This window comes from Punica granatum, chromosome 2 (assembly GCF_007655135.1).
Source record: "Punica granatum isolate Tunisia-2019 chromosome 2, ASM765513v2, whole genome shotgun sequence".
NCBI classification, from domain to species: Eukaryota; Viridiplantae; Streptophyta; class Magnoliopsida; order Myrtales; family Lythraceae; genus Punica; species Punica granatum.
In genome coordinates this window covers 3,402,310-3,426,371 of record NC_045128.1, presented here as the reverse complement: position 1 = coordinate 3,426,371, position 24,062 = coordinate 3,402,310, and the positions used below count along the sequence as shown (strand labels likewise).

The window sequence follows — 24,062 nt, the reverse complement described above, 5'->3', positions numbered from 1 at the left end:
CGACTTTCGATTTGCCGCGCGGTTCGTCAAATTTCGGCGCCAATCCTCTGAAATCGAAAGCAAGAGAAATGCGGCCAGCCATTTCACCGATCAACGGCCTCCTTCTCGCCGGCGACGGAGACGTTGAAGACGAAACCGATTGCGGCGGAGAGTGGGCTCGGGCCGGCATGGAGGACGAGGATGGTCTCCCTTCATTTCGGCTCCTCGACTCGGAAGACATGGGAGGCTCGATTGACGATGTCGAGGACGGTGGCGACGGAGCCGAGAGTTTTTCATCAAGCTTCTATAAGAGCGGGACAGATTGGTCTCGCCTGAGACTGGAGCAGGAGGATGGTGAAAGTAAGAGTCTGATGTTTGGAATTGCGAGTGCCAATGGTGGAACGTCGTCGGATAGGAAGATGAAGCAAACGAGTCTGCTCCATATGTGGGGATTGAAGAGAAAAGAGGCCAGTGATGATTCCTCGCCTTCGCTTTCTGCAGTGAAGAAGAGAAAGGAGGCGGCTTCGGGGGAGACCCCGGGGAGCAGCCATTCCAAAAGATCAAAGCTTTTCTCCATGAGAACGAGGATGAATAATGAAGCTTCAACGACTCGGCCTCGAGCTTGCCCCTTCTACAAGAGAATTCCAGGTCATTTACAACGTCCATTGCATTAATTGTTGCAAATATCAGGGATTAATGACTGAATTTTGAGTACTGGTTTGTGAGACAGGACGTGAAGTATGCAGCCTGTAACCATTATTTTTGAGTCGTATGTTTTGTCAACGAGGTTGTTTGATTGATACCAGGGACGCCGTTCACTGTGGATGCGTTCCGATATGGTAGCATTGAGGGTTGCTCAGCATATTTTCTGACCCATTTCCATGCTGATCACTATGGTGGCCTCAGCAAGGGATGGTCACATGGTCCCATCTACTGCACCCCTCTCACTGCTCGCCTAGTTAGAATGTGTCTCTCGGTCAATCCATCGTAAGGAATCGTGCTTTCGTTCTGGTTATGTGCTTGATCTGATGCATTTCCTTATTTGTAGCCGTGGCCTGAGATTGGTTGTTTCTGCAGATGGATACGTACTCTGGAGTTTAATGAAGAACGTGTGATCGAGGGAATAAAAGTAACTTTACTAGAAGCGAATCATTGCCCAGGTGCGGCTCTGATTCACTTCCGGCTCTCGAATGGACAGTGTTATCTGCATACTGGAGACTTTAGAGCTTCCAAATCTATGCAAGCGTATCCTCTCCTTGTAAAACAGCGAGTCAATGTCCTCTACCTGGATACAACATATTGCAATCCAAAATACAAGTAAAAAGCTCGCATTTTAGTATCATTGTTCTAAATATGTTGTTCTTGCAGTTGAGCATTTTGAAGATTTTTGACTGAATTACCCTCTATCAGGTTCCCTTCTAGAGAAGATGTATTAAATTATGTCGTTAGAATTACCAAGAAACAACTCATGACACAGCCCAGGACCCTTGTTGTTGTTGGTGCATATAGCATTGGAAAAGAACGGGTTTACCTCTCTATTTCACAGGCACTAGGGGTATGTTTACCAAATTAGCTCAATGGCTGAATCTTTTCCTTGAGCTCTTCATGATATAATTCAAGGATTCATTAGCAAGGAACATCTTTGTTGTGAACAGGCCAAATTCATCATTATGTTGTTTTCTGCTGCAAAGAAATTTTTGCTGTCATTTCTCCGATTTGGAAAGTACTCTTAACTAATGCTTTAAGCATTTTTATGATGAATTCAGGTAAAAATTCACGCAACTGCATCACGGAAAAGAATTCTGCAGTCGTTTGAGTGGCCTGAACTTTCCAATAGGATTTGCTCTAATCCAACGGACACGTTGCTTCACGTTTTGCCCATATCCTCCTTGCGGTTTGAAGTTTGGTCCTAAACCTGTTTCTCTTAATTCTTGGTTCAGTCTTTTGTTCCTCCAGCAGTTAATACTGATGGGCTTTGAATTTCCCGTAGAGCCTCAGTAATTATTTGAAGACATACAAGGATCAATATGTAGCACTTTTGGCCTTCCGTCCCACCGGTAAACTTAATATCTGTAGACAATTAGTTTCGCTGAGACTTAACTTTTGGGGAAGTTGCTTTTTGAGAAATTTAAACATCGCATCATCATTCTTCTTAATGTCTGTTAATCTAGGATGGACCTTCTCTGAGGCTGTGGGCAACCAGTTGGATCTGATTAGACCTACCTCGAAAAGCAATATTACAATCTACGGTGAGATTGGGTACTTATATCCTGAGACGATAAAATGCACATTTCGACTCGGAAAATATGTAGTTGAGAATCTGCTGTTATCGTCTACGATAAATAGATTAAACGTTTCAACATGCTTTGAAATGCTTTATAAATCGGTCTTTGCTCTGTACATCTAATTTGAATTCTTTATGGGTGATGATTCATCATTGGTCGGTTGCAACCCTTCCTGTGCAGGGGTTCCTTATAGTGAGCACTCCAGCTTCACTGAATTGAGGGAGTTTGTTCGGGTAAAATTTGAAACTTTTGATTTCATAATTTATAGTTGCTCAAGTAAACAAGTTTCTGCCTTAACAATAATTGTAATAATATTTCATTTCACAGTTCTTACGGCCAGAAAAGATAATTCCTACAGTGAATGTTGGGAATCCTTCAAATCGAGAAAAGATGCAATCGTACTTCCGCCAATGGCTGGCAGAGAGATGAATAACATGAGTTTAGTGCATGATATGAATCCTCATTGGCATGTCTCTTTTCTCCAAGATAGATGGAAGCATCCATGCAACCTGATTTGCTGATTGAATCATTCTTCAATGAGGAGCAGATTCACTGCTCGATCAGTGTGCACTTCAATTTTTTCCTGGTTTTCGGTGTTGCGCAGCAGAGTCAAGATTGCAGCAAATCATTGCAGAGAGCTCAGAATCCAGATCTGCATAACCTTTTAAAACACTTCATTGAAAAATTATGAGAAGAATCCGGATAGTCCATTCATAGATCAGGAGAAACAGAAGCTTTCTTCTCCGGTACACTGTTCTCTATACCTTACTGTTGTATGTACATTTATCAACAGAGATACCATATAGATTAGTGAATGTCTCCTTGCTCGATCAGAAGGTTCAGATATAGGAAATGATACTTTATGCAATATCTCTTGTTAATTGATTCTCGAATGAAATTTCAAGCAGTTTTTTTTTTTTGTCGACTGCATTCACATGAAAGGAAAAGAAAGGAAACGTATTTTGTATGTCACTAAGATTTGTTTCTTACAAGCTTTTCATAGAGAAGCTTACTCCTTAAATAAGTACCTGATAGAAGGCCTTTCTGGTTACCTTTTTACTCGGAGAGAGCCAACATCTGTCTGAAGTCTATCCCCCAAGGCCTCCCATTTTCTCACCCGGGGTCGGGCTGAGATAGGTTTATATATTATGGGGAATCGAAGTGAAACCAGTTAGGGAGTATATCTATGAGTATGGAGGGGGCTAACTGAATGAAACTGCCAAAAAGTATGGGAAACTAGGGGTATCCCCCTCTAGCTTTTGGTCTTGGTTCGATACTGCGCCCGTACTTGAGACATAAACATCATTTTCGAAATGAGGGATTGAATTTTCGTTCTCTCTCCCCGGACAGTACAGGGAATTGGGTGCTCGATGGGAAGCTTTTGAGGGAGAGAGTTCAGATAAATGGCGGCCCCTCTGGTTTTCTTCGGTCCCGGAGAGCACCTCTGTGTTGTCCCGATCACAACAAACTGTCGTCTGAGCTTAACGCTACATGATGTAATCAATTAAGTGAATTTTGATCTCCAGAAGGGAAAGAATGAGATGATGGAGGGGAGAATGAACACGGCGCGGTATATATATATATAGCCTCTGCAAGTGAAGACAACAGCCATGGATGATGGACAAGAATGGATGCTGTAATTTAGCGATTTTGGTAACTTCCTACACTTTGTCTTATAGGCCGGCAAGTAATATTCCTCTGCCTTGTCTCCTCGGACGAGTGTCGATCGAATGACTACATTTCGATGACATTGCAGTTCAAACTTTTGGTCATTGATGGGAAGCTTCTGTGCAATTAGAGAGAAGCTTTCCAATCGAACGCCGAGACATTGTGACACCAAAATTGCTGAGAAGGTTCATAAAAGCATTAATTTATCTAATCTTAGCTGGCCTATGTTTTCAGTTAGTTTGATTGTTTTCTACCTTTCGATAGAAATATAACTCCTCGGCGAATCTCTCCCTATCTCCTTTGTATCGACGTGAACAATGTGTCTCACTTACACTCAGCATGTAGGCACAAAAATGAAAAATCTCCACGAAATGTGTAGATAGTTTTCAGTTGAAAGAAGAATGATGACAGCCCTCGCTTGGTAGAATCGAATTGGCCTCATCACTTAACTTGGGCGAAGCCCTAGGCTGGTTCGATTGGATGGGGCCTTGTTTTCGGGTCAGATCATAGCGAGTCAGCTGTCGATTCAAGACCTAGGCAAGATTCAACCATTCAGCCTCGAAGTGGTCGAGGCCTTATCGGTTATCAAGGTCATTTTAAAATCGGGACAATTCTAATAAAGCGCATTTCCCGATAAGATTATCGAAGCTGGATTAGATTATCAAGGAAGAGGGGTACCGTCCTTTGTCCTCTCTTCTTTACTACAACAGCGAATTGAAAACTATTGTGATTATATATGTTAGCCTGCATATAGATGATATCAAATTCCAAATCAATACTTCTTTCGGAGATATAGATAGATCAGGTCATATTAAGATTGTATATATCGGTAACCTTTTGCTGGTGTGTTCTTCTGAAGTGTCGATAAACGATTTGACCTTTTAATTTATAATATATATATATATATAATATATGATGGAATGATTATTGCATGACTTGGTATGCCATGTCAAATGTGATGGTGGTGAGTCTGTGTTTCCTCATTAGTTTTTTCTAGTTCTGGTTGAGTTATACGACGTCTGTACGTATATACATGGAACCTGTGGATTAGCGTTGAAGATCATCTTTCTCCTTGGCAACTGACATTCATTCTTTTCCAGAAACTACCTTGAAGAAAAGCTAAGGAGATGGAAAAAAAAGACCAAACCATGCAGGCTGGTTTAGTTACAAGTTCTCTTCCTTCCTCTATGAACTACGGCAGCTCAGCCAACATCCTAGAACACGCCTGAGAAGCGGGACAACCGGCTGTGGAGAAAGTGTTAGCGATTCCTCTTTTGCATCAACGAAATTAATCACATCATAGAAATGAACAGGAGAAATCTGCAGATTGATGCAATGCTTGGAGCAGCAAGCTAGCTTAGTTCGCATGAATGGCTAGTAAAGAAGCATAAGCCCCTTCAGTGATCTTCATTAGCTCGCCGTGACTTCCTTGCTCGGCAATCACTCCATCCTTAATCACCGAGATGATGTCTGAGTTCTTGATGGTCTTGAGAGGGTGTGCCACTGCCACGGCATTCCTGTTCATCATCACCCGTTCCAATGTGTCCTGAACCACCTGCTCCGACTCCTCACCAAGTGCATTGGTGGCTTCGTTCCAGCAAGAGGATCCTCGGGTTCTTCAGGATTGCCCTTGCAATTGCGATCCTTTGCTTCTGCCCGCCTGATAACTGCAGCCCCCGTTCCCCAACTGGTGTGTCATAGCCCTGCGGCAGGGATGATATGAAGTTGTGCGCATTTGAAGCCTTGGCAACTGTCACTATCTCCTCCTCAGAGACGTGGCCTTGTTTCCTGTACACGATGTTAGTTCGAATCGTCTCATTAAACAGGATCGGCTCTTGGCTCACCAAACCTATCTGTTGCCTTAGCCAACTTAGCTTTAGCTGTTGGATTGGCAGTCCGTCCAACAACACCTGACCGGAGTCGGGATCATAAAACCTCTATATGAGGCTTATCACTGAAGATTTTCTGCACCCCTTTCACCGACCAATGCAACAGTCTACAACTAAAAACTCATATTGTTAATATCATAGCACAATTGTGACAACTATCTACTGTAGAAGAGCAAGGCTTAAAAGCAGCATCCTTAGCCAGCTTCTTAAAGTTGCTATTTCCTCTGTTGTGAATCAATTTTACTCGAGTCGTGACATAAATAGGTTCGTTGTAGGACTGGAATGGACTTCACTTGCTCTGTTTTGGAAATGTTAATGAAGTTTTGAGCTTAATAATAATTTGCAATTATTATCAAATCAATATATAAATATATATATATAGACTTTCAAGCCTGGGTTTCCTATCCATCTTACCTTCCCAGTAGGCATGTGCAGGCATAGATCTTTGAAGATCTCAACACCTGGTCTTGTTGGGTACTTGAAGTTGATATGCTCAAGATCCAAATTTCCAGTGATGGCTAAGAGTGTCATGCCGTCGTCTACGCTGGAATCAATCTTTGATTTGCTGTCCAAGATTTTGAAAATTGAGGTTGCTGAATCCTTGGCTTTGTTGGGATCAGGGAACCATGCACTTGATTGTGAAATCGCTAATGCTGAAATCGTCAGCGAGAAGAAAACCTGCCGAGTTGTTTTGAATTTAGGGGGAAACAAAAAATCTACTTCAAACAAGTAATTACTTAGAAATAGCCCAAAAACATTTCGTATTTCCAGTTTTACCTCGAAGACCTCGCCAAAGGTTGCCTGTCCATGTTTCACCAATATAGCTCCAATGTAGAAGCATAAAGCATTTCTGCAGTACATTGCTAGGCAGGAGAAGCGATATCCTATCACACTTGTGAGCCCGAGCCTCACCCCAGGCTTCTTAGGGGTCTCGCATTTCTTTTGGTACAGATCCATCATCTTGTTCTCTGCACAGAACGAGGCCACCGTTCTGATGCTGACGACTGCATCATTTCCCACGACTGGCTTCCTCATACTTCACCTACAAAACCTCAAGGGAAGAAGGTCTTGAGCTTTCAATTTTTAATGATACTGGTATGGTATGGATGACAGCGGCAGGGATGATTTTATCAAAAATTTCAGTATCTTTCACATACGTTGGCGTTTGTGCTGAACCCTCTGTGTATTTCGCCTGAACATAATCCTTTAGGAATAGCGGGGGTGATGAAGCAAGCAATATAAGTGCCAACTTCCAATTGGCGATGATTGCGATCATGAGACTTGCCATGATGGTTACTGAGTTCTGGATTAGTAGGGACAGGGTGTCCCCAACCAAACTAGACAAAATAGACGCGTTGGTCGACAACCTAACACCAATAGCTCCACTGGACATCAAAGGGGGGAAAAATGAAATCCAGTTAGAGGAAAGAAATCAGACCAGGAAGTTTATAAAATGGTTGCTAAGCATGGTGTGGATCAGCTTTGTGGAGTTCTATTGGCCGTTTCAAAAAAACTTGGTGAGAGTTTGGTTCTACCAATGCACAATAAGAGCATGTTGGTTCATCGGAAAATATATATATATATATAAAGGAAGTAGATGCCAGAACAGGAATTGGTAGGATCATCGAACCACCTCATCTCCTCTTGCACCACCTTCTGAAATGTCAGGTATCGGATCCTTTGTATTATTCTACCACCAGCACTCCCGAAGAAATAGCCCTGTACTGGATAGGCGACAAGCGTGATGATTCCCAAGCCAAAGAAGATCAGTGCCCATACTTCTGAGTCCTCTATCAGCTCATTTGGGGGCTTGTAGAAGCTTTGAATAGCCAAGCCTATCAGCAGCCCAAACACTGGGAAGATCAGCCCAAGGATTGCTGTCACAACCATCCCGAGCAATAACAGTGTTGCCTCGGGCTGGTTTAGGCGAGCTAGCCGCCAGATTGACCCCTTCTGCTGCCCCTAAAAGTTCCTCTCAGTTGTCATGCTCTCACGTAAGTCGGAATCCTCCTCCTTCATCTCATGCGCGTTTATGGGGGAAGAAATAAATTGAGGAGGGTATGAGCAATGGCTCCCTGATAAACTCCCCCTTATGGACCGTTTTATCGAGTTTTTCAAGCTGGGCTCGTGAGATAGGGCCATCTTTTCCACTTCAAAATTTTCTCCTATCTTGTCTGCTTCCGTCTCAATGCTCCCCTCCATTTCATTGGTCTCTAATCAACTCGTTGTGCACTCCTGAAATTCAGGCTACCGAAGCAATATGAGTAGGTTCAATTAGCAAATGCAAAAAGGAGCAGGAGAAAGCATCGCAAATTTTATCTAGTGCTGCAAACATGGGCTTCAGTGTGTAATTCCAAGCATATTGATTCCGTGGAATTTTGTAGTGTCGAAAGGAAAGAAACTTACCTTGCTTCACAATCTTGCCCCGGTGCACAACTGCTATAATGTCGGCATTCCTAGTGGTTGTCAGACGATGCGCAACTACAACAGTCATTCTATTAACCATAATCCTATCCAAGGCATCCTGGACGATCCGCTCGGACTCTGCATCTAATGCACCAGTGGCCTCGTCGAGGAGGAGAATCTTTCGTTCTTTTCAAATGGCCCTTGCAATCGCTATTCTCTGCTTTTGTCCCCCGGATAGCTGGGTCCCATGCTCCCCAACCATTCTGTCAAGCCCCTTAACAACACAAGACAAGTCCTAGGTCATATTAGTAATTTGGTGGAAGTTGGATTTTGTAGCCCAAGTGCCTAGGACTGGAAAGGCATATGTAAAGATCACCTTTCGCAATTTATCAATGCAATTTATCAATGAATCTTGCAGCGTTGGCTAGCTCGAGAGAGGCCCTAATCTCCTCAACAGTGGCATTTTCCTTCCCATAACGAATGTTTTCCCTTATGGTGATCATGAACAAAATCGATTCTTGACTCACCTCATCAGTCCTTTTTTCTTCCTATCCACTTGAGCTGTAGGCTCAAAGAAATCGACGAAGATGATGGAGAGGGATTGGAGGAGCTGATCAGCGGTTCAAGTAATCTCTACCCATGTTGCCGCACCGTGCCGCAACATCGCCTAAAGAAAAATTTCTGATTCTTTGTCAAAGTTGCAGCATCGTTTGAGAACTCAATTGAAATCTGGGCGAGCTCGACCCAGGACACGACTTGGTTTCCTTTATGTTTTTCCACTCGAATTGACTAGGGTTCACCTCCTTTGACCCAATTTAGGACCCCTTTATATCTCTTTGGCTTTACATAACAACAAAAAGACCACATTTATGCATCTTTGAGAGAGAGAGGAGGAAGAGAGGGTTAGGGTTCTTGCAATTTGGAGCTTTTGGGTTCTTTAAGTGATCAAGAATGTGTAAACTTCTAATTTCCCGATCTTCTAGTGGATTTCTCCGTGCTTTGGCGGCATGAATGTTTCCAGATTTGGGTTTTACCACGTAAATCTCGATCTCTTGATTCTCCTCCATTTCTATTCTATTTTGTTGCTCTGAGTTGTTGCTTGGCTTACTCGTGTTTGAGATTCTAGATCCCGAGTTATTTCCACATTACGGTCTATACAATTGGTATCAGAGCCTAGGGTTGAGGATGTCGACGAGGTTTGAAGTAAAGAAGTTTGATGGGTCAAATGATTTCGGGTTGTAGAGTACTAAGATGAGAGCTTTGCTCATTCAACACGAGCTTGATGCAGCACTTGATGGAAAATTACCAGCTAGTGTCAAGGATGAGGAGGAGAGTACATACATGGCCAAAGCCTAAGTGCAATTCAATTGAGTTTGTCGAACAAGGTGCTTCGGGAGGTGTGTGACATGAAGTCGGCTCCGAAGTTGTGGAAGAAACTTGAATCATTGTATTTGAAGAAGTCATTGCCAAATAAATTGTATTTGAAGCAGTGGTTGTATAGATTTCGGATGACTCCGGCCACCTTAGTTGCCAATCACGTGGACTTGTTCAACCAAATCGTCATGGACCTTCAAAGTGTTGAAGTTAAGGTTGACGATGAAAATCAAGCTCTACTACTGTTATGCTCTCTACCGGAGTCATATGATAATCTTGTTGATACGATGTTATAAGGTAGGACGAAGCTTATTCTAGAAGATGTGAAGTCATTGCTACTCTCTAAGGAGTTCACGAGGAAAGTGGTCAAGAATCAATTGGGCAATAGTGACGTCTCTTTGTACAAGGTCACGGAAACGAAAGGAATCCTCAAGGCCAAAGGAAGTCGAGGAGCAATTCAAGAGGGAAGAAGGTGATGTGTTGGAATTGCAAGGAGCAAGGGCACCTCAAGAAGAATTGTTCGAAGATGAATGGGAAAGGCAAGAGTATTGGTCCTTCGGCCACAGCCGAAGCAGTTGAAAGAGATTCGGATGAGGGGGAGCTTGTTCTTGAAGCAATTGAAGTCACTCAAGCCCACGAGGATGTGAGTGGTGATATGCTCGCCACCATATTGGATAGCTCGGAGACTAGTTGGATCTTGAACTCAGGATGCTCCTACTATATGTGTCCCAACCGAGAGCTCTTCACCACTTATGAAGGTGGTAAGATTCTGTTTGGTATCCCTCCAATTTGGAGGAAGTTGGGTTCAAATTGTGTTGGGCTTTTATCGGGCTTTAATAGATTCAAGGACCCACTTTTGTTAGGGTTTATTTTGTAGCACAGTGGCTGATCTACAGATAAGAATCGAACAAAAAAGCAGCAGAATACAGAGAGCAGCATAGCAGAATTTCAGTCCGACTAGCTGGAGATCAAACCTCAATCGGAATGGTAAACGAACTCCGATTGGGTCGAAATTTTGACAGAGGCTTCACGATGTGTGGAGCTAAGTTTTGAACGGTCAGAATTTCTATTCGAGCTCTGTAGGTGCTGTTTCAGCTGACTTTGTGAACCACCCGGTGTGGGTGACGAATTTAGTGTTTTGGTGATCCAAGAGAGTGTTTCTCTTGAGTTTGGTGATCCAAGGGTTTTGAATCGTTGATTCGAGTTGGTCCTGTGATTTTTCGCCACATCGGGGTTTTCCACGTAAAATTCTTGGTGTTCTTTTCTTTACTGCTTGTTGGTTGATTTGATTAGTTCCTATCTCGATTACACTAGTAGGGGAGGAATTACACTAGCAGGGGAGGAAGATTAATCGCTGCGTTGTTGTTTGGTTGAGCACATTCCTTCCCAACAGATTCTCATGGGCAACAACAACGCCTGTAGGATGATTGGCATCATCATTCAGAATCATCAGTAGAGAAATATTATCTATGCAATGAATTCCTTCCTTTAGTTCCTTTTCTGGAATTAGCACTGCTACACTGTTCTCTATTCCTTACTGTTGTATGTATATATGTTTAGCCGCAAAGATACTATCGAATGTCACCCTGCTCCTTCAGAAGCATCAGATATCGGAAAGGATATCCAGTTACCTTCTGACTTGACCAATATGGAACTAGAGAGCTAAAATCTGTGATCTGAAGTCTATCCTCCAAATGCTTTTCACACCTCAGGCCCGACTGTGATCGAGACTTCTCTTCTCGGGTTATATTCTGTGGGGACTGAGTAAGGTCAGTCGGGGAATAAATTTGTTTAGGTGTGGATGATCTGAAGGGAATTTCCAGAAAGCATGAGATGAGAGACTCTGTGCTATCCTTCTCTAGCTTATGGTCTTGGCTCGATAGTGTGCCCATTTCTGAGACATAAACGTTATTTCGAAAATAAGGGATTGAATTTTCGTTTTCTTTTCCCCGGACAGTACAGGGAACTGCGTGCTCAATGCGAAACTTTTGAGGAAGAGAGTTCAGATAAATGGCGACCCCTCTGGTTTTCTCCGGTCCCGGAGTGCACCTCTCTGTTGTCCCTGACAACAAACTGTTGTCTGAGCTTAACGCTGCATGATGTAATCAGTTAAGTGAATTTCGATCTCTAGGAGGGAAAGAAGGAGGTGATGGAGGGGAGAATGAACGCGGCGCGGTATATAAACCTATAGCTTCTGCAGGTGAAGACGACAGCCATGGATGAAGGACAAGAATGGATGCTGTAATTTAGCAATTAAGACGAGACAAAGAAGATAGGAACTACCTCTACTTTGTCTTATAGTTATGGCGGGTTAGCAAATGTTCCTCTGCCTTGATTCATCATTCGAGTGTCGATCGAACAACTACATTTCAATGACATTGCAGTTCAATCTTTTGGTCTTTGATGGAAGGCTTCTGCACAACTAGAGAGAAGCTTTCCAATCAATTTGAGAAACTGAAGCCAAAAATTGCAAGGAAGGTCCATAGAAGCATTATTTATCAAATCTTAGCTCCCTATTTTTTCAGTTAGTTTGAAGGTCTCTCTCTCCCTTGTATCGACATAAACGATGTGTCTGCTCAATCGAACCAGCCTCGAGGTTGGCCCAAGTTATGCCTCAAGGGTCCTATTCGCTCCTCTCTTTTGAAGAGAGAGAGGGACAAATCGGAGCGATGAGACCCCCCTTGCATGGTTGAATCGAATTGGGACTTGCTTAACTTGGGCCGAGCTGTAGGCTGATTCGATTGGATTGGGCATTGTGTTCAGATTAGAACATGGTAACTCGAGTTATCAGTTCAAGATTAGCCATGGTTGAACCATTTGGGCTCAAAGCGATCGAGGCCTTATTGATTATCAGAGTCACCTTGAAATCGGGAATGTCCTAGTACAGGCACATTGTCAATAAGATTTATAGGCTGTATTAAGGCTGGTAACGCCTGTTAATCTCTCTTCTTTACTACAATGATGAACCTTCATCACCTAAGGACGGCTCCAATGACTTCACATCACACATATCCAATCACAACCGACAAGAACAAACCACGATTTCCCGGTTCAGTTCCTTAATTGACTGAACAAATGGCCAAAGAAATTTCTAGCTGCACCGGGGAAGTTAATCAATTACTGAACTTCTTTAACGAACCATCAAGATGCTGCAACTCCTAAGGACGGAAGACAGGCAATGTGAGTCTTCCGAAGTGCACTTCTAGAATACTAAAAGCACACCTCCGAGTCATTGCGTAAATTCTTGGGGAAGATTTAAGGAATGGATGAAACAGGGATCCACATACTAACTCAAGAGCCCCATGGACAAAGCTTACAATAAATCTGATGTTGAACTTTAACCCAAACGATACCAATACAGGCAACTGCATTAATGATACCAATCACACACAAACAACCACATTAACGAAAGTACCGCATTGTTAAAGAATTTAAGGAACCAAAATAGAAAGGTGAAAGGTAAATACACATAGACATTGGATCTAGCATCTCTGTCCAATTCTTCCTACAAGTAACAGAAGCAGCATTCTGACAACAGCCATGGAAGCTCCATCAGATCATATGCAGATTTCTTAGGTTCCAATCAAGAGAAAAATTTACCGCATTTGGTGAATGACAGGAACACAACTAGATCCCTTCCTTAAGACTTAATGCAGAACTTTTTCCCCAAAAATAATTAACTCCGGAGATGGCACAAGGAAATATGACTGATCATACACATAAGAGGTAGTCTAATATTGAGTCGAAGATATGCAACACGGCATCAATATGCACAATACAAAAGAAAGAAATCCCGAGATGGCCAAGGAGTAGTCACCAGTAAGGGCCCAAGACAACAAACTAAGAAGCTAACAGACATCTCTCATCTTTTTTCTGCCATAATGATTGCAGATATAGCATGATATTATCTAATGATAGAGCAACAACACGAAGATCCAATTTGACTTTCAAACCAAAGTCTTCATCTCGAGAAACTAATCTTCAAAAGCAGAATCAGGAAGAAGCTATTACGCAATTAACCTCTCCAACCAGCCGGTTTCAGATGAGCATTTCATATCATGATGCTGCAGCTAAGCGTATTTGGACCAGATGAGGCATAAGCTGACAATGTCTCAGACTCAGGATCTATGTACATCAGCACTGACTCCGACAATATCATTCGAGAGCAATTACTACTAATAAAAGCATCACGATAAGCGGATAGGTTTCGAACAAGCAGAAACTATAGCATTCATTAGAGATCACAATCCACAGCACTAGTATTGAGTTTGGACCACAATCCATAACTGGGACTAAAGTTCATGTCCTCTTGCAATGAAGAGCCAGTAGCCCGAACTGGGAAGTGGTACTATGTTATAGTCATCCAATCATGATCAAGCTACTGTAACAACAACATCATAGGAGAGAACGGAACAGATGCTTCAACTACCATGATTGAAAAAGGTTTTTTTTTTTTTTTTCTTTTTGTATACAATAAGACCTTCCTTCCTAAAGTCTACACAGTTACACTGACCAAAAATTTGCGGAGATGAAACAAATTAAAATGAAGCTCATCGAAGATCAGCTACCAGAAGACAATTCGAACAAACAAGAGTAGGGAACCATGAAGGGAGGGAAAGAAATCATCAAGCCTGAGTCCCAGTCAAAGACTTCATCTGAATGTGGCTGTTGGTCTCCCTGTCTCTGTCGACAATTGTGGGCAGAGGTTCATACGATCCCAATCTCCGAACTCCGACACTCTTCGCAACGGCTGCGTAGATCACCAGCACGATGATCACAACAAACATGACGTGGATGGTGAAAACAAGATCCAATATCGCGGTGGCCCTGAGCTTGGATTCTTCGAGGTCGCACTTGGTGGACCCTTCAACCCCTTTGGCAACGTCGAGCAACCGGTGGCAGCCTTCAGGGATGAAGGCCTCGACGTAGAGGGAGAGCCCGGTCTGGAGTACCCAGAGGCCCTGGAGACAGACGGAGGCGCCGAGGCCCAAATCGGCGACGAAGAGCTTGGGGTTAACGGCGAGGGCGAGGCAGAGGAGGGAGGAGAGGGCGGAGATGAGGGAGGAGAGAGAGTCGCACTTGGCCTCGAGATCGGAGGTCTGGGCAGCGGCGGAGGAGGAGGAGGCGGAGGACAGGAGGTAGAAGGCAGCGGAGGCGAGGGCGAAGGCAAGATCGGGGGGGAAGGGGGGGAGAAGGGAGGGGAGGGAGTCGGAGAGGAGGATGGAGAGGGGGAGGAGGAGGAAGAGGAGCAGGACGGCGGAGGAGTGGAGGGAGGTGAAGCGGTGGACGGCGGAGTGGCCCTTGAGGAGGGGGTCGTAGGTGGAGGAGGAGACAGCGTGGATGGCGGCGGCGACGAGGAGGAAGAAGACGAGAAGGTACAGCTGGAGGTTGCGGACGAAGGGGCGGTGGTGGTGGTCGTTGAAGGGCAAGGGATGGTAAGGGCGGGCGGAGTAGGACTGAGGGGATTTGAGGTGGGACCGGGCGGAGGAGACGAGGTGGAAGAGGCCGAGGGAGAGGAGGGACGTGGAGGAGAAGAGGTGGTACATCAGACCCGCCATTGCTGAACTGAACTGAGCTTCAGCTTCAGCTTCAGCCTTTAGCTTCAACCCACCCCCCCTCTCTCTCTCTCTCCCTCTAGAATCTCTGTCTCTTCGCGCACACTGACACAGACACACACTCTCTCTCTACGGCGCAAGATCGTATTTTTGGGGAAGAAGAAGAAGAAGAAGAAGAAGAAGAAAAGCTTCGGAGACAGATCGTGAAAGCGATGATTTTGATTTGGTTCTTAAGGTCTGTCCCAGTTTTTTTTTTTTTTTTTTTTTTTTAATGTCGAAATTTCATTGTCTTGATGATGGCAACGTTGTAAGAAGGAAAATTTGCATATGGTTTGGTTGACCTCCTCGGTGAAACCTCTTGTTCCATGCACCGGGCGCATGAGATCGGATCTGAGCAAGCACCTGCGGGCCCCGCTGATCTGTTTCCCGGGAGCAGTGCACTCGGCGCGTAGAACACTGTCAGAGTAAGATCACTAGCTCCGGACGGCCTTTTCCTCCTCCTCTCTCTTACTTGTCTGCAGCGCTTTTTGGGGCCCACCGGCCCGCCTTTTCTGGGCCTTTTAGGCCCATCCTTTCTCTATTTCTTTTTTTTTTCTTTTTTTTCTTTTTTTCCCTGGTAGATCGTGAAGTGTGGTCGGAACTAATCCTCGTCCGAAAGTTCGCTTTAATTTGAATTGTTATTTGATGGAGGACCTGGAAAGGACCAGATCATAGTCTCGGCGATTGTCGTGCAAAAATTGTTACTGTTCTGCTGAAGGAATTTACCGTTACAACGAGCAGTTGCTCTGCAAATTTGCGAAGGCCCTCTTGGACCAGAACTGAACTCAGTATAATCATTACTTCCATTGCTTAGATTCATACGAAGATAATCTAGCAGATGTTCAACTGCTGCAAGATTCGAGATCGCAGTTGACGGCATTGGTAATACTAACACTCGACTGATTGGTATTCTATTTTCCATGTAGGATCTTTACAAGTATTCCCTCCTAGCTGAAATCACGGTCCCAAAATCCTCATTCCCCTTGAAGTTTTTGATATTGTAGATGATCCTTTGAGGTTTGCTGCGAAAAGTGCAATGATCGGACCAAGTGACCTCTCCAAACATCCATGTCCCGGTAATGGCAAAGTGGTCACAAGCCTCAGATCACGATTCCTTCCTCTCCAAGTTGCTGAAAGACTGCCAGTACAGAAAACTTCTCATTAGAAGTCGTCTTCTTGATCTCAACATCCTCAATGTAATCCTTGTGGGACTATCTCAGATCTTGCAGCAGCGGATCCCCTCGAGAAATCATGCCGATTTGCTATGAGGACTGCACACTTCATCATGGAATGGATATAGTTCGCCATATCAATGGAGCCCCGAGAATCAGTTTGGGGCAAGGAATGGTCAGGGATGCTCGCGAATATATCTACTAGTATTTTATAAGCGCCGGTAATGAGGCATAAAGCTCTGAGAGGCACTGGAAGATCCAGTTTATCAGTTGCTCTCGAGGAAGCTCCAGGAGTAGTTCGGCCTGCGCAAGAAAAACCCAGAACAAAATGAAGCCTCTAATTGCAATGAGACATACTACAATTCAAGCAAATTACAGTTTTCCGGATGGCCCAAGAAAGAGACCATTATCCCTACAACAGATTGCTCACTGCCAATTTTACTAAATTTCGCATACTATCCTCAAGGTAAGCTGGCTCCTCACTTAGTCTGACTTGACACTTTTTCAAACAAATACGACATCGAGATCTTTCATGAAGGGTGATTGGTTTGGGAGTCTGATGAGGGGCGGCTAGACTTACAACGGGAGCAGATGCGGTTTAAAATTAATTTCTCATAGAGGATTTCTACCTTAAAGATCTGTCTAACACGCAGAAGACTCGAAAATGTTATATCTTACCTTAATTTGGTCTCCCTCGTATATTAATGCATTCCTGTGAATATCAGAAGCCATTGACTCTGTTATCAGCTTGTAAACCTGCTTACTCATGTTTGTGTTCATGACAACCATCTTTCCCGAAGCATAGATTCGTGAAATCCCAAGATCTGCTGCCATCCTCCTCACATAAAGCTTCTTCAGAAGAATCTCCATTGAATAAGGCTCTTTCCCATACTGTCGGCGCAAATTCTCAGCGAACTGCATCAAACTCCACATATCCCTTTTTGCAGCTTCCTCAGCTTCGCCGATTATTTCCATGGGGTTCTCCAGGTAATTTATGTAGTCGGAAGGAAGATGAGTGTTTATGTTCACATCAATCTACAGAATCATCAGAAAAGATGTCCGTTCACATTAATCCGTGGAATCATTGAACTATCAACAGAATTAGCCAATGGTGTGTAGACAATTGACAATTCAAGAAATTATGCATTTCTTTTCACTTTTCAGTTCAGTGTCATTCAGAATATGTTTTGCTATAAAGAAACTCGTGATTGTCAAGACATTGGAAAGCACTAGAAAGATGTCACATTCTGGACAGTACCTGCACATCTTGGTAGGGCACTGGAACCACCCGATGTTCATCAACCTGAAATTCAAAAGAAAGTATGCAAAACAAGCAGCACCGTGAGGCAAGAATACAAACATTATTCAATGTTATAGAAGGAGCTGAAAAAAACTGCTTGCTAGATTAATTATGAGGTGGTATGAATTAGATATTGAGAGATAAGCAACTTATCAGTGGGAAAACTTTGACAGCTTGAGCAAAAATATTCCATTTCATGCTCATGTAGTTTGACCAACAAAAAGGATGGATGAGAACGAACCTTCGACAAGCTCTCAAATAGCATCTCAAAGAAGAGGTCAATTCCAACATTTCCAACATCCCCAGTCTGTTGTTCACCAAATATGGTTCCAAAGCCTCTTATGCCCATATCTCTCTCTGCAAGTTGGAAGCCTTGCCCAAGTTCACAGCATTCTTCTAGAGCAGCTAGCCTCTCCTACAATGTAACAAATGGATATAATTACGAAACTTGTACGCGGGAATGGCATAAAATGATGTTAAGAGGATGAGATATCACCATAGAGGAAATTATTTTATGGTTCAACAATGAAAGCTGCTAATAGTCCCAAGGGGACGGCATCTTGTGTAAAGAATTACCACATTAAACATTCAGGAGAGACCCAACTAAATTGTGGGTCCCACAATTTCTGCAATTAGTTCTAGTCATCTGGACTTGGGATACATGATAGTCTAGTTGAGAAGACTAGGAAGAATGGAAAGTCTTAAGGACAAGAAAAACCGAGCCCACATTCTGCGGATAAAAGGTAATAATTAGAGTCCAGGATCATACCAGTGCTTGATCGGATAGAAGAGACTTGTCAGGGTAAAATAAGTATGCATGAGCCTCCTTATCTGCACGTCCTACCCTTCCGCGCAGCTGAGGGAATAACATAACCTTAGCAATGTCAGTGGAAAAAAGACCCCCACTTACCCATTGAGGAAGACAATGAACAACTGCAAGCATCCAGAAACCCTCCCAGTGTTACATGGAAGAATGAATACTATTCATGGTCCTACAGGACCCATATAAGCATGAAAAGAGATATCCATGTCATTAAGAGTGTATACTGTATAGTGCACCTGAACATTTACATACGAATCGTAACCTGTGTAAACCAAAGATATCAGACTAGACCAGATACTGAACTGGGCAAATCATGGGCTAATGTTTTCATGGGCCTGACAGGGAAATTTATGCATTTAAGAGCTTTATTTTATTTTATTCTAAATACCAAAATAAACTATTTTAACAAAATATAGCATTTATAAATTCACTTTCGGTTATAGAAAGATCATATAATTCAGGCTAGTCCTACAGCTTATTGCTCACATGGTTTGCATGCAAAAACTAGATCATAAAAATATCGGCAAATTCCAGGTTGACAGTCAAGAAGGCTATTCGGTCTGTCCTTCATAACTATGATTTACAAACAGGAGGAGGATGATATCATAACTGAAATTAAGTATTTTCCCCTAAATAATTAGCAACAATGTCTATTTTGAACATGATGAAACAATCATCAAGAAAGGGGCATATATGAGATAAAAATGGACCTGATATAATTGTGCAAGGCCAAACTGTTGAACATCCTGAATGATGATGGTGTTTGCATTCTGAATGTCAAGGCCGCTCTCCACAATGTTTGTGCAAATAAGGATCCTGATCTCACCCTGTGCGAATTTCTCCATGGTGTCCTCGAGCTGCTTTGAGTATTGCTGTAAGGGGAAACCACAGGATATTAGAGAATGACTTAAAAGATAATCTGTAAAACTCTCACAAATAGTTTTGCTTGCAATTTCCCTTAGGATATTCCCAAAGCCAGGATTATATGAATCGGAAGAAGCTGTCTTTATTTCCTATTTCAGATATTGTCCTCTTTTGGCATAATAAATCCAAACCATTAACTTAACTGAAACAAAAAATCATCATTTGAGAAGAACACTAATGAAACCATGGGATGGGTATCAATGCACATTGGGTAATATATTTTTCAGAAGTAAAGGTCAACCTTCCCATGTGCTATTGCTATTTCGGTATCTGGGAATGACTGCTCAAGAAACTCCATCACTTCTTCAAGCCCTGAGATAAAGGGATGGACTTAGTCGATCATGGCAAATCAATGCTTGTCGAACTCTGCAAAACTACTTATAAGGTGAAATTTTTCCTGAAAGGTTTTGTCAAATAATTTACTTTCTTAAAGTTCCCAATAAATAGACCAGAGACAGTGCCGAATAGGAAATAAATATTACAACAGTCAACAATTAAGAATTAACTGTTTAAAAGCATAAAAACATATTTCCTTTACAAGTGACATGAGAGATAAAGGATCAAATTGCTGAAGTCTTCAACATCCACTTCTAAGGAAGAGAGGATATAGCCAAGCAATATCTATACACATAAAAATTCAACTACTGAATATGGGTTACCTTTAATTCGGGGCAGAACATAAAAAACTTGGCCATCCCGGTCCAGCTCATACTTGATTGCAGATATGACTTTCTCTTTGCTATAGGCTGAAAGATGAGTTCTTATAGGAACTCTCTCTGGAGGTGGGGTGGAGATCAGACTGGAGACAGCAGAAACAGAATACTTTTAGCTACAGATTGTAGGATAAATCCTCGACTCTTTCTTTTAGTGAAATATAAAAGAGCCTGAACCTAACATGACAACATATTTTTTGTTTTCAGGGAAATGTAACATGACAATATATTTTGATTTGATCAATAATATGAAAATAAGTGAATTTTAATGATATTGATCAATGAAACCTCACACAGGGACAATTGCCTCAATAAAACTACACTGATATTTTCAAAATAAGCACATATTTCACAAGATATGAAGGTTATGAAAGTTGAAACTGATTGCTTATCACGCGACTTGACTAAAAAAAGTATGATCACTATGAAATCGAACAAAACATCAACAATCAACAACAGCTGAAGCAATAAATTGGAAACTCATGCAAACATTTACACCAGCAACTTTTACTACCTAGCATCACGAAACCCAGTGAGCGCTAAATACAGGGTTCGTGGAATTGGTGTGGCGGACAGAGTGAGCACATCAACCGAAGTTTTGAATGAAGCAATTTTCTCCTTCTGTTTGACACCAAATCGCTGTGGGCCAAGGATAGTGAGCAAACAAATAGTTTAAGTTAGCAACAGAACATCTAGGAAAGAAGAAAGAATTGTAAGGGAAAGAAGCAAAGAACCTGCTCCTCGTCTACAACAAGAAGGCCTAGATTATTATAAACCACACGACTTCCAAGAAGGGAGTGAGTTCCAACAATGATATCAAGATGCCCGTTTTTTATCATGTCGAGGTACTCCTCTTTCTCCGATCTAGTCTGCATGAGGTAACGGGTACAATTAATTACGCAATTATATTAAGTCCCGCCATCTTCATCAAGAGTTCTGCATTAAGTACTGAAGCAACTAACTAAGTCCAACAATTTCCATCAAGAGTTGCGCAATAAAAGTGATAATCTGGCACTGCTAGACTTAGATGATCAATCAAGTAACCAAACAGCGGTACCTGAAACCTGCTCAGGAGTCCAAGCCGAATATCGGGGTATGGAGAAAACCGCTCTGATATCACATCAAAATGCTGCTTTGCTAGAACGATTGTTGGGGCGAGAACCATAGCTTGTTTTCCAGCTGAAACTACACAAAAAATTGCACGGAGAGCCACTTCAGTTTTACCAAATCCAACATCTCCACATATTAACCTGTCCATAGGAGTTTCTCTCTCAGTCAGATCCTTCTCAACATCAATAAAGGCCTGCAACGACAACCAGTGTATATAAGAGCAAAGAAACAACCAGAATTTTTTTAGTAATTTCAGAATATAATTACTTATCAGCGATAAACAAAAGTTTCTGCACATAAAGAAATTACACTAGTAAAAAACAAGTGCATCCTTATACCTGCTTATTGGATGGAAAATTAGAACAAATTCTCTTCAAATAAGAAGGCCAAATTTTGGACTCTATAGACAGATTTTCTCCAATATCCAGCCCAATTTCTATTAAATTTAAAAAGAGATTCTGACCTCTTGAGATGAAATGAAAACCTTTTACAATAGAATGCTATACAATTCAAGTCTCAAATCCACTTTTCTTTCCTGTCATTTGTTTTTCTACACTGCATAAAACCTAGCCTTATACTTAAGAGACATTGTTTGCTTATTTCTTGGCTGGTAAAAGCTCAAGCTTCTGAGGAAGTAAGTTCTAATGCATAGCCATATCTCACTGCTATATGTAGCCAAAAGTGCAGTATCGTAAAAACACAGATATTAAAGAAAACTTCAACAGGTCAAGCTTATGGATTTCACTTTGTTAAAACCTAGCCAAAGGGAACTATACCTGCTTTTGATCAGGGGTGGGCTTATAAGGGAATTGAGCTACAAATTCAGCCATGGCAGGGGCTTTCGGGTATGGGGGTCTTCTCTGTTTCAACCTATGCAGATATAACTCCATCAAGTCAACAACCATCTTCTGAATCGCAACCTTGCCCTTTGTCTTTCTCCTCTCCCACACGGTGGTATCATTCAACTTGCTCAATGTCCGAGGCCTTTTTGTTTCATTTGGTCTAGACAAACATCACAGACATAGTCACTATACATAGCAAAGAGAATGACATATAACTTGGTCGCTGCTAAATGAAGAAATTCCTCCTTTTACAATCAATAGAGAACTGAAGCATTGCAATGTGTTATTGAATTAGCTAGATATGGAATACGCCGACATCCATGGTCTTCTCCATTATCGAGAATTATCTATGTTTGCGAGTTTTATGCGGGGAAAAAAGCAGAGAACTTGGAAGAAAACGAGCATAAAGACACATACAGATTGTATCGGTAGAGCATCCGAGCAGCCTGCTTAACGGGCAACTTCGCCATCCCATCGGCATACTCAATGAACACGTACTCAATCGGCTCATTCGACCCCTTCGGGACGTCAAACTTAATTCCAACAAACCTCCCAATCCCGACCTTCTTGTGCACCACGTAGTCCCCCGACCGCAAATTGTAGGGATCCACCTTATAGCTGAACCCTTTCTCCCCTCCCTTCCCATCCTTAGCTCTGTCCCCCTTGAGCTTCTGCAGCCCCCTCTGCTGCTGCTCCTTGACGAGCTGAATGTACCGCCCGGCCTCGTCCGAGTCCATGACCGGGCGGATCGACAACGCATCGCGCTTGGAGTAGTCACGGCGGATACGTTCGTTAAGGAGCGATATCGAGTCCCGCTCTTGCTCGGAGGCGGTCCTTGGAGGTGGCTTAGGCAGGGAGACGTTCTCCGTGTAAAGGGCATTAGTGAGCTTCAGCGGGCGGCTGGGATTGTAGCAGAAGGAAGGGACTCTCCGAGGCAATAACAGCTTCCGGTAGAGCTTCGAGGAGGAAGAAGGTTCGGTTTTGGAGAGGAAGGGGGTGGATAGTTCTGGGATTGGGCATAGTGATGACATTGAAGAAGACAAAGAAGATGAAGTCTTTATTGAATTTGGGTACTGGGTTTGGGCGGAATCAGAAGAAGCTGTCGGCCATTGGAGAGGTTTGGGATGAAATGCGAACGAGGAAGAAGATGAATGGAAGCAAGAGAGAGCTTGCAGAGGATAATCAATGGAGGTTTTAGAGAGGTTTTGGTTTCTGTGGAGGAACTGATAAACAGATATTTCATTTTCACCCCCCTCAGGATATTCTTTTCTTTTTCTTTTTCGTAATTACATTTAGGTGGAGTTTGATTCGCGGGATAAAAATTAGGGTGGATTGAAATAAGGGGGGGATTTGAGACGAGGACTTTGATTGAAAAGGTTGCACCTCGGAATAGATAGGAAACCGAAAAAGAATTTTAAACAAACTTAAATACCCTACGCATATTAAATATATATAAAAAAATTATTTTAAATAAAGTTTCATTCACCACGGACACGACAATAGCCGTTATTATTGCCGTTTGTCACTACCGCCTGACCTGCACCATCGAGCGGAAGACGGACCATTCTCGGCTGCTCTAGGCATGGTGAGACCAGATCTAGTCTCGCTGTGGCAAAAAATCACCGGAACAATCAGATTTAACCATGGTGGATGGTCGGGACCAAGCCCCTACTCGTGAGCCTCAAGAAGGCGAAGCTTGCCAAGGGTCCTACAGGCTCGCCCTGGGCTTGCAAGCACTAGGAGGCTGTGCCCATAGTGAGACTTATCGAGAGTCGAAAATCTCATTAAGACCTTTGAAATTTCGCAAGTTGGGATCTTATTGCAAACTCTTCCTGTGGTTAAATATCACCGTGTTGGTCAGATTTGATCACAGCGATGCCAAATCTTGCCTCACTGTGCAATGAGCAGCGAGGAGAGGTTGGTCGTCTGCTCAAGGGCGCGGTTTGTTTTCACGGAGAATAAAGAGAGTTTTTTTCGTCAGAC

The 24,062-nt window shown here is 42.8% G+C and overlaps 3 protein-coding genes and 1 pseudogene across 5 annotated transcripts; 1 reads left to right on the top strand and 3 right to left on the bottom strand.

Moving 5' to 3' along the window:
• On the top strand, positions 1-3,184 carry LOC116193478 (DNA cross-link repair protein SNM1). Of its 3 annotated transcripts, none has more exons than XM_031522192.1 (9): positions 1-627; positions 786-966; positions 1,057-1,296; positions 1,390-1,534; positions 1,746-1,880; positions 1,970-2,036; positions 2,151-2,228; positions 2,445-2,497; positions 2,592-3,184. In XM_031522192.1, exons 1-9 carry the CDS (start codon positions 69-71, stop codon positions 2,691-2,693), a joined length of 1,560 nt encoding a protein of 519 aa, XP_031378052.1. In that variant the 5' UTR covers positions 1-68; the 3' UTR covers positions 2,694-3,184. The 3 variants fall into 3 exon arrangements, 2 of the variants coding, with proteins under 2 accessions (XP_031378052.1, XP_031378053.1); XM_031522193.1 differs by having other exon boundaries at positions 1,746-1,885; positions 1,978-2,036; XR_004154318.1 differs by lacking the exons at positions 2,445-2,497; positions 2,592-3,184 and having other exon boundaries at positions 1,978-2,036; positions 2,151-2,233.
• Positions 3,185-4,981: 1,797 nt separating this feature from the next.
• On the bottom strand, positions 4,982-8,759 carry LOC116195435 (annotated as a pseudogene).
• A 5,043-nt stretch (positions 8,760-13,802) lies between these two features.
• LOC116195434 lies at positions 13,803-15,381 on the bottom strand. The gene has a single exon (XM_031524624.1). It carries the CDS (start codon positions 15,157-15,159, stop codon positions 14,227-14,229), a length of 933 nt encoding a protein of 310 aa, XP_031380484.1. The 5' UTR covers positions 15,160-15,381; the 3' UTR covers positions 13,803-14,226.
• Positions 15,382-15,942: 561 nt separating this feature from the next.
• LOC116195433 (ATP-dependent DNA helicase At3g02060, chloroplastic) lies at positions 15,943-23,351 on the bottom strand. The gene is made up of 13 exons (XM_031524623.1): positions 22,497-23,351; positions 22,014-22,239; positions 21,185-21,430; positions 20,862-20,996; positions 20,642-20,766; positions 20,074-20,213; positions 19,656-19,726; positions 19,201-19,362; positions 18,437-18,523; positions 17,909-18,082; positions 17,626-17,670; positions 17,046-17,402; positions 15,943-16,670 (listed from the first exon to the last, which is right to left on the bottom strand). The coding sequence occupies exons 1-13, from the start codon at positions 23,108-23,110 to the stop codon at positions 16,569-16,571; spliced, it is 2,484 nt and encodes an 827-aa protein (XP_031380483.1). The 5' UTR covers positions 23,111-23,351; the 3' UTR covers positions 15,943-16,568.
• Positions 23,352-24,062: the final 711 nt, after the last annotated feature.